The sequence below is a fragment of the Tachypleus tridentatus genome, chromosome 5 (assembly GCF_004210375.1).
Source record: "Tachypleus tridentatus isolate NWPU-2018 chromosome 5, ASM421037v1, whole genome shotgun sequence".
Taxonomy (NCBI): Eukaryota; Metazoa; Arthropoda; class Merostomata; order Xiphosura; family Limulidae; genus Tachypleus; species Tachypleus tridentatus.
In genome coordinates, this window is record NC_134829.1 from 41,997,824 (window position 1) to 42,012,564 (window position 14,741).

The window sequence follows — 14,741 nt, forward strand, 5'->3', positions numbered from 1 at the left end:
CTGAGATGTTTTTCTTATGAATACAAAATGCATGCGTTATGTTGTTCAGACATCACAGAATAAATAAAAACAATAAAGAAAACTTCGAGTATTACTAGTAACAGTCACTTCCACATCATAACTATAATGTAATTTGTTTTTTTATCTTAAGTATTGGATTCTTTTGGAATTTCAACCAGCGCGTGACTATATGACAAGTCTCATTTAAGTATTTTTAGTGGATGAATAGCAGTGAGGTCAGCAGTAATTCATAAAGAAGTACTCTACTTATCCATCTGTTTATCTAATTATGCGTGTGTTTTTATGATACATAACACTGCACTTCAATAGCATAGTATTTTTAGGATATTTCTCCTGTGCTCTGTTTGACTATCTTTATAACAATAAAACATGAGGATAACACATATCTCAACCAGATAATTAGGTCGAAAGTAACCAAGTTAATAAAGTGACCAGACTACAAATCTTGTATTGATGGTTTGCATCCCACTGCTCCAAAAAAACGAGATTATATTTTGGAGTGTAGGTTATCTGTAAGAGTATTCCGTTAAGCAAACGTATCTCGAAAGCTGGTAGTGGATTACAGTTGACTGGTTCCTTTCTCTAGTATATCAGTTGAAAATTAAAGGGAGGTATGCATAGATAGTTCTTTTACGTGTGTGTGCTTCTGCGCAAAATTACTAGGCCAAACAAACAAACAAACAAAGTATCTCAGTGATCAGTGATGACGAGAAACCCACTTGTTGAGAAATTTATATGCAAAAAACGGCTCGTTTGGGCTGAAAACACTTTACATAGAAGAGCGAACAACGTTTCGACCTTCTTCGGTCATCGTCAGGTTCACAAGAAAGAGGTAACTGACCGGAAGCTGACCACATGTTTGAAAGGGTTGTGTAACTGTGTCGAAATGTAGAGGGCGGTATTAGATGTTTGAATATATAATTTTATTTATTATTTTAATATAGGTATAAAGGCGTTCCTTTATATTGGTTTATTTTATTTAAGTTGTTATTGTATAAGTAAGGCTTCTTTAATTTTACGTTTGTTTATGTTTGTTTCTTTATTTAGTATTTGAGTGTTTTCTATGGTTATGCTGTGTTTATTCGACTTGCAGTGTTCGAAAACGATGTGAAGGTGACTTTTATGTTCTTTGAATCTGGTTTCCATTTTCTACTTGTTTCTCAATATAGAAGTCGTGGCAGTTATCACATTGTATTTTATAAATAATGTTGGTGTGGTGTTTGTCAGTGTAGTTTTTACATAGTATAGACCTCAGTTTTGTGCCGGGTTTTGAATAAATTTGGTATTAATTGAATGTCATATTTTGTTACTAATTTTGCCAAATGTTGGTTATTTGTTTGCTGATGTCGGGAATATATGGTATACAGCAGTATATGGTTTCGTGGTTTTTTGATTCGTGAGCTGTTTCCTCCACAAACCGTAGAAAACATTATACGCACACACCTAGACAGAAAGCAAAATCAACCAACTAAAGTAAATACAGCTCACGAATCAAAAACCACGAAACCATATACTGCTGTATACCATATATTCCCGACATCAGCAAACAAATAACCAACATTTGGCAAAATTAGTAACAAAATATGACATTCCAATTAATACCAAATTTATTCAAAACCCGGCACAAAACTGAGGTCTATACTATGTAAAACTACACTGACAAACACCACACCAACATTATTTATAAAATACAATGTGATAACTGCCACGACTTCTATATTGGAGAAACAAGTAGAAAATGGAAACCAGATTCAAAGAACATAAAAAGTCACCTTCACACGTTTTCGAACACTGCAAGTCGAATAAACACAGCATAACCATAGAAAACACTCAAATACTAAATAAAGAAACAAACATAAACAAACGTAAAATTAAAGAAGCCTTACTTATACAACAACTTAAACCCAAAATAAACCAATATAAAGGAACGCCTTTATACCTATATTAAAATAATAAATAAAATTATATATTCAAACATCTAATACCGCCCTCTACATTTCGACACACAGTTACACAACCCCTTTCAAACATGTGGTCAGCTTCCGGTCAGTTACCTCTTTCTTTGTGAACCTGACGATGACCGAAGAAGGTCGAAACGTTGTTCGCTCTTCTATGTAAAGTGTTTTCTCAGCCCAAACGAGCCGTTTTTGCATATAAAAAACAAAGTATCTACTTCATTCTGCATTCATTGCTAAGTATTGTACCACTGGTAACAACTGTCATTCTTTGTTCTTATTTCTGCTGCATTAGTGTATAGGAGTTTCTCACTAATGGATGAAATAGACAAAAATAAAAATGGTTCCTCCCTTAGGTTTAGGTTTAGAATATTGTCACGCGATAATACACATGTGGCTCGTATAGTTACATGACTTGAAACGAGCATGTGATATGTTTTATGATGATGTCCTCGATATAATAATACATTATATTTTGGATTTTTTATATTATATTTAGAAAATAATTATGTAAATTAAACTTACTATAATGGTATCGTAGTAAATTTCAAAATTATTGATTAATTATTAAAATATACGTGTCTTTACTACTCAGTTTACAGATGTGCATATGCACCACCGAATGATAAAAAATTCGTAATAGAAAATAATGTGGTTTTTTTTTATGTCACACCCTAACTACGGTGTCTCTTTACACGTTTCTTTGTTGTTAACCAAAAGCTACACAATAATCTATCTCTGATCCGACCACCACGGGTATCTAAACACAAATTTTAGTGCTATAAGCTGTGGGACCTGCCGCTGAGGCACCATGTTAGTGTTTCATTAGCTGTATAGTTTCCTTTTGTCAAATAATTAGTTGGAATGTCATTAATCTTGCAAGTGATCCTGTTGTGACGTCATATCAGTGGAGCACACTCTGGGTACGAGACTTGTGAAAATCAAGATGATATAAGAATGTTGCGTCATCTTGTAATGAAGTTTGTTTTCTTTTACCGATGCCAAGACGCAATTTACTATTGTTTGTTTGTTTTTGGAATTTCGTGCAAAGCTACAAGAGGGCTATCTGCGCTAGCCGTCCATAATTTAACAGTGTAAGACTAGAAGAAAGATAACTAATCATTACCACCCACCGCCAACTCTTGGGCTACTCTTTATCCAACAAATAATGGGAGTTACCATCACATTATAACGCCCCACGGCGGAAAGGGCGAGTATGTCTGGTGTGATGGGGATTCGACCCCGCGACACTCGAATTACGAGTCAAGTGTCTTAATCACCTGGCCATGCCGGTGCCTCACGGAGATAAAAAGTAAAAAGTATCTCTTAAATTTCGCATTTGAGTCTTCATAAAGGCCTTTCACCTGTATGAAAAACAGAAATAACTACGAATGTAATCAACCAAAGTTAGAATGTTCCCTCCTTATTCAAAAATCCTCGTTACACCAAACATGATCGCCCCGTGGGGGTGTTATAATGTGACAATCTATCCCACTATTCGTTGGTGAAAGAGTTGGCGGTGGGTGGTGATTACTAGCTGCCTTCCCTCTAGTCTTACACTGCTAAATTAGGGACGGCTAGCGCAGATAGCCATCGTGAAGCTTTGCGAGAAATTCAAAAACAAACAAACGATATCAAAACGGTTTCAATAAAGTGTTATAACTCTTATATAATGTGTCAAAGTTTTCTAACATCATTTTAATAAAGGTAATAGATGTAAACTTGAAATTCGCGCTAACGTTTCATATAATTTAAACATTGTATTAGTAGTGTAACAAGTACTTTGCTGCGTTATTGTGTAGCCGCCCGTGAATTCAATGTTACAAACTGAGCGCCAAATCTCACGTAACGATGGCATAATTTATCAGGTTTACGATCTTTGAAGGAACAAATGAGCATCAGTGTCTTATTTGTTAGCGAATCTTCGAAAGAAGCCGGAATGAAGAGCGAAGATTCACGACGTCATATTTTAATTTGAAGAAGTAGATTCGCACAGTAATGTACTCTGTTTTTTTGTTTCTTTTTACTTTGATAAAACTGCTTACAAGTGTTTTGAGAGCTCTGGTTGAACAGTCTGACATCACACGTCTTTAAAACAGTGTTCCGATAGATTAACTTATGTTTGCTATATATCTTTTACTGAATTTCGTCAACTATTTTCCTTCTAAGAGATTGAATGAATGTGCTACTTTGATACTTTTATCTCCTGGAGATAAATTTATGTTCAAAGATGTTCAGTCACATTTAGAAGTCACAGTCGACCTGAACAAGCAGGAATTTTTCTTATTATGTATCAAGTCTTTACAATAAATACCCATAATTTCCATCACGGGCTATAAAACCCGTAGGAAACGGTATATATATATTTTTTTTTTTCTGGCAAATATAAGTAAAATACAATCTTGAAAGTAAGCTGAAATGAAACTATTTTTCTACAATTTTGTGTCATTTCGCTCCTCATACATTTTTATGACGTTTACTCCAAAGAAGGTTTTAAGACATGATTTTTATAGATTTATTTTTGCTATAATAGGTTGCAATCATGTGAAAAATTAGAGAATTTTATTACAGTAATCAAGATAGTTAACATTCATCCTAAATTAGTTAACCATATTTATCAGTACGACACGACTACTAATGTCAAACAGAAGACTAGATAACTTACAATTACTGGATTCAAACAGTGATCATAATTCTAAACTGGATAACAATATTCACTGGATTCAAACAGTGATCATAATTCTAAACTGGATAACAATATTCACTGGATTCAAACAGTGATCATAATTCTAAACTGGATCACAATATTCACTGGATTCAAACAGTGATCATAATTCTAAACTGGATAACAATATTCACTGGATTCAAACAGTGATTATAATTCTAAACTGGATAACAATATTCACTGGATTCAAACAGTGATTATAATTCTAAACTGGATAACAATATTCACTGGATTCAAACAGTGATCATAATTCTAAACTGGATCACAATATTCACTGGATTCAAACAGTGATCATAATTCTAAACTGGATCACAATATTCACTGGATTCAAACAGTGATCATAATTCTAAACTGAATCACAATATTCACTGGATTCAAACAGTGATCATAATTCTAAACTGGATCACAATATTCACTGGATTTAAACAGTGATTATAATTCTAAACTGGATAACAATATTCACTGGATTCAAACAGAGATTATAATTCTAAACTGGATAACAATATTCACTGGATTCAAACAGGTGATTATAATTCTAAACTGGATAACAATATTCACTGGATTCAAACAGTGATTATAATTCTAAACTGGATAACAATATTCACTGGATTCAAACAGTGATTATAATTTTAAACTGGGTAATTACGCTCACTGGATTCAAACAGTGATCATAATTTTAAAATAGAATACGTACACTGAATGGATCTAAACAGTGATCATAATTTTAAAATTGGATAAGTACACTCAATGGATCTAAAAAGTGATCATAATTTTAAAATAGGATACCTGCACTCAATGGATCTAAGTAGTGATCAAATTTTAAAATTGGGTAAGTACACTCAATGGATCTAAACAGTGATCAGAATTTTAAAATTGGATATCTACACTCACTGGATTCAAACAAACATCTCTAGCTTACTCCTTTTTGTTTTCTGTCGTTATACACATAAAAGTACACATTGATGTTTCGAACTCTCATTCAATTAGGTGTTAAATTACAGTAAGGGTCAACCGCGATTTATAAGAACAATGGTCTAGGTCTCTTGCTGCACGTGCAACTAATTTCCCCATCGTTTATCGCACTCAGTCTGGTGAACGTGGTCTCCGAACACCACAGTTTATATTATAACAAGCTTCTGACATTGACAACAGTGACATTGCCAGACAACACATTTTGACAAACCTTCCACAGATTGTCCATTTTAGGTAAATGATGGTCACCAACATTGGAGCTGAATCGGTAAAGTTGACTGTTAACCAGCCAGCAGGAATTGTATCTTATTCCGCTGGACACTACAGATTTCTTTAACAATCTGAGACTACGAATTTACTCCCTTTATACAGGATTGTGATGTATTATATAACCACAGTTTCCTCTAATGGAGTCGTACTGTCGAATTATCAAGTATCTGCTAGGAATCAAACATGTTTCACGTACACCACATATTACATTATTGGCGACACGTCATTGCTTTAACAAATCGTTCTTATAAAATACGATTTATTTCCTGCAACATGTTTAATAACTCCATAATGCCCCTATTTGTACACCTGTTAACTAAAGATATTTTCTAATGTGCTAACAGTTGAGATTTACTATCGAACAGCATATGTAAGCGGTATCACGAGTATGTAAATATTGTACTAACAGTTGTACCTTAGTAATTAATATAAAACATATTCTCTCCCCCAGTGGCACAGTGGTATGTCTGCGGACTTACACACTAAAAACCGGGTTTCGATACCCGTGGTGGGCAGAGCATATATAGCCCATTGCGTAGCTTTGTGCTTAATTCTAAAGAAACAAAATGAAACAAATTACGATTAAATTGTTTGTTTTTGTTTTGAATTTCGAGCAAAACTACACGAGGGTTATCTGCGCTAGCCGTTTCTAATTTAGCAGTGTAACACTAGAGGGAAGGCAGCTAGTCATCACCACTCACCGCCAACTCTTGGGCTACTCTTTTACCAACGAATAGTGGGATGGACCGTCACATTATAACGCCCCTACGGCTGGGAGGGCGAGCATGTTTGGTGTAACGTGGATTCGATCCCGCGACCCTCGGATTACGAGTCGAACGCCTCAACACGTTTGGCCATGCCGGTCCCAAATTGACTTGCAAACTAAAATATAATAATTTGATAACCTTTTGTTTGTTTGTTATAGTTTAATAATTTTGCTATTGCAATTCAATAAAAAACACATTATACCTGACATGTTCTCAAATGTCGTTCTTGAATAAATGTTCTAAAAGTTGAATAAAATATGGTACAAAGATGAAATTTTCTGAAAACGTTTGGATTAATCGTTATGTAAGTGAGTCCGAAGAAGAAGAAAAAAGACGAAGGAAAAGTGATAAACATTGATTTATAAAATTACGTTAATTGTTTGTTTTTGAATTTCGAGCAAAACTACACGAGGGTTATCTGCGCTAGCCGTTTCTAATTTAGCAGTGTAACACTAGAGGGAATGTAGTCAGTCAACAACACTCACGCCAGTGATTGGGCTACTCCATTGCAAAGGAATAATGGGAGCGACCGTCACATAAAACGCTTCGACGCGTGAAACGGCGAACAAATGTGGTGCGACGAGGATTCGAACCTGCGACCTTTTTATTACGAGTCAAGCTCCTTAACCATTTAGCCATGGCGGGCCTGATTAGATTCATAGATAATATATTTTAAAATTAAAAATATTTACGTATGAATTGTTATTTTTTGAATTTCGCGTAAAGGTACACGAGGGCTATCTGCGCTAGCCGTCCCTAATTTAGCAATGTAGGACTAGACGGAAGGAAGTTAGTCATCACCACTCATCGTTTACTCTTAGGACGTATAGTGGGATTGACCGTAACATTATAACGCCCCCACGGCTGAAAGGGCGAGTATGTTTGGTGCGACCGGGATTCCAACCCGCGACCCTCAGATTACGAGTCGAACGCCGTATGAACTGCTTCATAAAATTAAACTGAAAACAGTAAAAATTTATATAATACGAGCTTCTTACATACCATTCTTTAATAATCGGTTTTGGAATGAAACCCGAGAACTCTAAAAATTACTGTTTCCTCGAATAACATTCTTTAATAACTGGTCTTACTGTAAAGGATAAAAAAGTTTTAAAATATCGACTTCTTTAATAAAAGTGTATGTATGACACGACTACAAGTCTTTAAACATTGGATAAAATATTCGAAGATTTAAATGAGATAAAAGGTATCTCACAATAACGATTTTTCGAATGATATTCCAATAAATAAATAAATAAATATTCTGATGAAACAAAGAAACGTTCGGTATGACTAGAGACACGTTAAAACACAAAGTAAACTTTGTAGAATATATTTCTGCTCAAGGCTATTTTCTGTGATAACGTTCTTTGAACGTTATTTTCTAATGCTATTAAAACGAGCTCCACAGAGCGGCGGCGTTGTGATTTATCATGTTAGCAGAAAGTTCCCACGAGGAAGCCAACAGAAGCTGAAAACAGACGATAAGCTAGGGTTAGATGCAAAGCTCCACGTGTTTCTTGTAAATCTCTTCCGATAGCAGAAACAGCTTAGCTCCAGTGTGTATCTTCTCTAGCTAAATCCCCTGCTCAGTTGGGTTCCTTAGCCATTCTATTCTTTAAGTATGTGTACACTCTAACGAAACCAGAGAAGATTACAAGATGAAAGGAAAAGTTAAGGAATTCCATCTGGATATCTGTTTCTGGACTTGTAAATATGTTAGTTTAGTATCTAAGAAAGTGGATAAAGATGTGTGAAAAATGACCAAAATTCGTTCCAATAACTCGGTGTTCTTCTGTTATTTATTTACGAATACTAATCTTTAATAAGTAATTATTTGTGGGAAAAACTAATTTTATTTATAGTTAATTGTATTAATTATTATTTTTTATTAATCTTCTGAGAATTATTATCATTTCAGGGAAGTGACGAAATAGTTCCTGAAATAACAAAAGACGAAAAGTAATATAACATGTAAAAAATGATGGCTGAGCATCACATATAAGCTGTATACAAGTCACATATTTCTGCTTACAAAGCGAATGAAAATCAAAATTTGAGGAGGAAATCCTTTTTACACTTGTCCCTTATTCACAAGTACCGCCACATTAAAATATTCAAAGACACAATCTCATTTCGCCAATATTTGATGAGGTAAAAACAGTACTGATGATCACGACTTGAGACATCTGGCTTGTTACGGATTTTTCTGACAGTTTAAAGAAATTGATTTCTCAAAAATTGTGACTGTTAATGGTGTTTGATATCTACTCGACTCGTTGAAACCAATTGAGAGACATAAAAGTCATTTACGTGGTGAATTTTAAGATGAAAATTGCCGCCAGCACTGTCTGTATTCTCCCTCTGGGTCTTACAGACAAGGTTTAGAAATTTTGAATCAATTTTTCGAAAACTCTGCGTCTGATGAGGGCTGCTCGTGCTGGCACATGGCGTGATAACATGCCATAGATTGTTGAGTAACGAGCTTTAAGTATCAATCGTCTTTGGCGTCGAAACTGATTTCGAAAACGTTATGGTTCTATAAAGAGCCCTAAGCATACTTGCAAACAGCCATCCTCTGCAAGGAGATTACGAAACAAGGCCACTCTCGAAATAAACTTACACAGGATCATCATAAAGTATGTTGTCAGTTACTATTGCTGCTTAGCTGGAATGTTCGAACCACTGGAAGAAACAGAAAATGTAGCTTAGAAAACTGGCTTTTTATTATTTTTTAAACTTAAAAGTTTTAACTAGAATGTTTTGTGGTGTTTTTTGTTGTTGTTCTTTTTCTTTACACGAGGAGTGAGATGTTCAAGAAATGATTTGGTTTGGTTTGAATTTCGCACAAAGCTACTCGAGGGCTATCTGCGCTAGCCGTCCCTAATTCAGCAGTTTAAGACAAGAGGGAAAACAACTAGTCATCACCACACACCGCCAACTCCTGGGCTACTCTTTTACCAACGACAGTGGGATTTAATATCACATTATAAAGCCCCCACAGCTGAAAGTGCAAGATGTTTGGTGTAACAGAGATTCGAACCCGCGACCCTCGGATTACGAATCGAGTGCCTTAAACACCTGGCCATGCCGGACCTCAAGAAATGATCTGCAACGCGTACGACACCGAAACATTGATGGCGTGATTCTAAACAGACAAATACTGAGGTGCAACTAGGTGAGCTATAGTTACTAAAGAGGTGAATATTCGTGTGATGTCTTCGTCAGCCGCACTAAATATTAAAAACTCTTTATTTAGTTTTGGGAGAGACAGGCTGATCCTATAGTAACGCTCTAAAGGCGGGTTGGTTTCGGGATGATGATTCAGAGTTGATTCTGTGATAGAAGTTTGGAGGCGAGCTGGTCCTGCGATATAGCTCGTATTTGACTCAATATTACAACTATATCACAGCTTTGGATTTGATCCTGTGATAGTACCATAGAGGCGCGCTGGTCCTGCGATATAGCTTTAGATTTTACTCTGTATTACAACTATATCACAGCTTTGGAATTGATCCTGTGATAGAACTATAGAAGCGAGCTGGTCCTGTGATATTGCTTCGGATTTGACTCTGTATTACAACTATATCACAGCTTTGGAGTTGGTCCTGTGATAGAACTATAGTGGCGAGATGGTTCTGTGATATAGCTTGGGATTTGACTCTGTATTACAATTGGATCATAGCTTTGGAAATGCTCCTGTGATAGAACTATAGAGGCGAGTTGGTTCTGTGATAGAACTACAAAGGCGAGTTGGTCCTGTGATAGAACTATAGAGGCGAGTTGGTCCTGTGATAGAACTATAGAGGCGAGTTGATCCTGTGGTACAGCTTTGGATTTGACTCTGTATTACAACTATATCATAGCTTTGGAGTTGATCCTGTGATAGAATTAAAGAGGTGAGTTGATCCTGTGATAGAACTATAGAGCCGAGTTGGTCGTGTGGTACAGCTTTGGATATCAAAGCCACAAAACTAATTTGAATCCATATGATACCACAAAATATTCCTCGCAATTTATTTTGTGGGCGGATTATAAGGGTGGGGTCAATCTCTTAGCATCGACGGTAGGTGGTGGTGTGTTTCTAAGTAGTTGCATTCCCTTTGGTAAGTAGTTCAAATTTTTCGACGCCAGCAGGCAGCCTCAGTAGCTTAACCACAGATGTAAATGTTTACTTCTGGCTTAAAATCATAAAGGGTAAAGCAGTACATGATCAAACAATAAAACATAGTAACAAAACGTTAGGATTTCCTGCTACTTAGTAGTATTACGATACGATTATATTCAGTTACAGAAAAACCTAGCAACTGTAGTTGTTATCTGAAAACTAAGCTTCTTGATACAGAAACAGCTAACAACTAGAAACTGTAGTCATGATATGAAAACCACGATTCTTAATATAGAAATAGCTAACGACTAGCAACGGTAGATATTGTTTTTCATTTTTCTGGCCTATCAAACATTCATTATCACAAAAAGTAGAGATTATACAAATTAATGTCTTTGCATAACCATCATTGTAACTAAAATTTTAACGACAAATGGTGTTTGTGCTGAAAAATCTAACGCTTCGTGATACAAAGGCTGAATTTGATGTGGTTCTCATTACCGTGTTATTCAATATCTTGATTGGTTATGTAGTTAACCAGCATTTCTTTTTTTGTTTCAGATTAAAGGCTGGAAGATGTTCATGGGAGGACAAATGTTTTTAGTAACGGTTGGGATGTTACTGGCTGTAATTCTCCAAGTCTCCGGTAGATGTCCGGAGTCTTGTAGATGTGAGAGACAACGGGGACGTAAGACTGTTATATGTGATAAAGGAGGAATGACAAAGATCCCCACCAATACTATGGATACTGACACACAAATTATTGTAGTATCTGCTTCTCCTAATAATCCGAACTTCCTGACCATTGGCAGAATATTTCTGGATTTCACAGTCTTAGAGGAAGTGTACATCATGCATTCATATGTTCCTGCTATTGGACACAGTTCTTTCTGGCCCGGCACAAACTTGCGAGTTTTGAATCTCGGTCATAACAACATCAGTCAACTTCATGATTTCGACTTCAACGGACTCACCAATCTTGAAGTTTTAGATTTGAGCGACAATGTCATCAGTGCAACACCTTCAGCACCATTCCGTTTTCTCTCCAACCTCACCACACTCTCACTGGCAAGAAATAAACTCACCCGTCTAGTTCCAAGAATCTTCTACATGTTGAAAAAGCTGGAACGTCTAGACTTGAGTAGTAATCCCCTAGGAGACATTGATCCAGAGAACCTTAAAGACCTACGACCTTTGAAAAGCTTAAGTCTAGCTAATTGCAGACTGTCTCGTCTCCATTCTTTGATTTACCAGCATTTACCAAATTTGGAGGAGCTAGACTTAAGAGATAATTTCTTTAACTACTTCGCTCCTGAAGAGTTCCGTCATTTGAAAAAACTGCGCATGCTCTATCTAGACGGAAACGAGATGAGCGTTATAGTGGACAAGGCATTTAATGGACATTACTTTGATTATCTGGGTCTCTCTAGAAATCAGATAGTGAGTTTAGATTCGTGTGCCTTTTGTAATGCCAGTATCAAGAGCCTTAATATTTCCAGAAACCAGTTTGCCTCTTTAAAAAGTAACATTTTAAAAGAAGTCACGTTCAGTCTCCAAGCGCTAGACATTGGATTCAATAACGTGGCCGTCAACACAGTCGCAAGCGTCATCCAGCCTCTACATCGCCTCAGACGACTGTCACTCTCGGGACTAGCGCTAACCACACTTCCGCCCCAAATTTTCCTCACTAACAGAGACTTGCGTGTTCTTGATTTATCACAGAATGAGCTATCCACTCTTGATCCTGAAATTCTCAGACCTTTGAGTAAATTGGAAGAGCTGAATTTGTCTGGTAATCTCTTTCTAGGACTACAACCACAACTGTTAGACCAATTCACCAACATGACCAGACTCTCTAACGTTTTGCTTCATTCAAATCCGTGGACTTGCGAACTGTGCCACATTCTTCCTACTCTCAGGTGGCTCAATAGGTCCCTAGGAAACAGAAAAGTCTGTCGAAGGGACCAGTCGTGTTTCACGTGTGTTCATCCCGAAAGGCTAGCTTTTAGAGAGGTTCGATCTCTTCGTGTAAGTGAAGTTCCCCCATGTGGTGGTCCAAAAAGCCAATTCCGAATCTTCAACTCTGGTTCTCAGATTGGAATCATTATTGCTGTAACTTTTCTGGTTATTTTATTGCTGGTTGCCATAATTGTAATTCTTATTTATAAAAGACAAGGCGCAGTATATTATACGCACGAAGAAGAAAGAAATGACAATTACTTCTATGACACCACTTTGGTGGGTGATATAAATGGCGGCCACAAAGATGAAAAATCATTAAGATTTATCGCTACACTCGATAAAATCGAAGAAACACGTGATGATTACACTAGCAAGTCAAAAAATCGTATTACCTGAGGACATGTCGTTGTCTGGGAATACGCGTTGACTTGATACCCTGCGTAAAAACTGGCAAAAAGTGCCTCAAACTGAAAGGAAATTAAAACTGTTATCACCTTAGTTGTGATAAATCTTCGAAGAAAAATCAACATAATGGATATAAAGGATGTTATCGATCACCGTACAGTTTGAAGAGATGGATATCTCGTAATCATATCATTTAGGTGAAATATGTACGTGCAAACACAGTTTTTTTTTGTTATGATATTCATCAATCATGGCGACGGATCGTTAATAACAGTAATGCATTTTGTGGTTTAAAGAAGACATCGTCGTAGTTGGTTTAATTAGGAGGTATGTAAATGAGATGACGAAAGTGTATTAACTAGGCTAGGCTCGATTTTTTAAAAGTATTATATATTTATATATATGCAGTGAAAAGAACAATCATCAAATAGTTTGCAACTGTTATAAGAAACAAGTGTAATATAAGCATTGTTAAATTTGTTTCATCAGAAAAAGTATGAGATTTGGTTAAATTTTACTAGAAATAGGACAATCACTGATGTGTAATATGTCAGTATCCAAAATGGTCAAATTAGAATTTTACACCATAAATCCTGTACATTCATTTGCAAATGTATATTTTATTAGAATACTGGTCACGTTTTAAATAATCTATGGAATGAGGTTGTCAAAAAAACCCACAAAAAACGACAAGGAATAGTTACACTGCACAACAAAGTTTTTGCTACTTGAACACTGTTGGGTGTTCCTTATAGATTTTTGGCTGCTGATCACGAAAGTCACATCCAAATTTGCCCATCACGTACCGTTTTATCGAAATCTTCAGTTTCACCAGGATATTGCTACAATGTAAAAACGATATCAGGGCAACTGGAATCCATCAATGGTTGCTGACTACTGTTGGACACTGCAACGTGATGCACCGGACATTGAATACAAACGAAAATCAGGAGCAAAACACTTTTAATTATGTTGAACTTAATGGCGTATTAAAACATAAACGCACATTAAATACGTTATTACCGGTAAACAGTTAACTGTCTATTTCTCAGAGTTCCTACGTGATGAAGCAAAACCAAAACTATATTTGTGCATACCCACCAGGTACCTGTCACAATCAGCAAAACTTTTCAGGAAGCAAAACTTTCCAAAATAATTGTTGTGCAGTGTTATTTGATGTACATGAAATACTTGAACGTAAATTCCTCTTCAATGAATGTTAATCCGTTACACTACAAATCGTCTACTCTAAGCCATTAAATATTTACCAAGATTATTGTGTCTGTTTGAAAAGTTATAAACTACGAATTCTAGAGACTTAAGAAGAAGAAAAAGATCGAAGATAAATTGTTAGAAACTTTTTGTAATAGTCGCATGTTTTGTGAGGATGCGACTAAACAGGAAAAAAAAAAAGAGTTCGATTATTTCTTTATCATAATCTATATTTAGTAAGAGCAATTATTAACAGTTTCTGAAAAAACAAAACGTAAACTTACAAATTAAAGCTAAGATGTGACTTGCAGGTTACTGCGGGTGAATCTATACAAGAAACTCCC

General features: G+C 35.9%; 1 protein-coding gene across 2 annotated transcripts in view; it reads left to right on the plus strand.

Annotated features, from left to right (window-relative positions):
* LOC143251008 (uncharacterized) overlaps positions 1-13,815 on the plus strand; it is a 78,861-nt gene extending 65,046 nt beyond the window's left edge. For both annotated transcript variants that reach the window (XM_076502283.1, XM_076502282.1), the window contains exon 2: positions 11,380-13,815. In XM_076502283.1, coding sequence (XP_076358398.1) covers positions 11,395-13,176 — 1,782 coding nt within the window. In that variant the 5' untranslated portion in view covers positions 11,380-11,394 and the 3' untranslated portion in view covers positions 13,177-13,815. The remainder of the gene's footprint in view (positions 1-11,379) is intronic.
* The last annotated feature ends 926 nt before the right edge of the window (positions 13,816-14,741 follow it).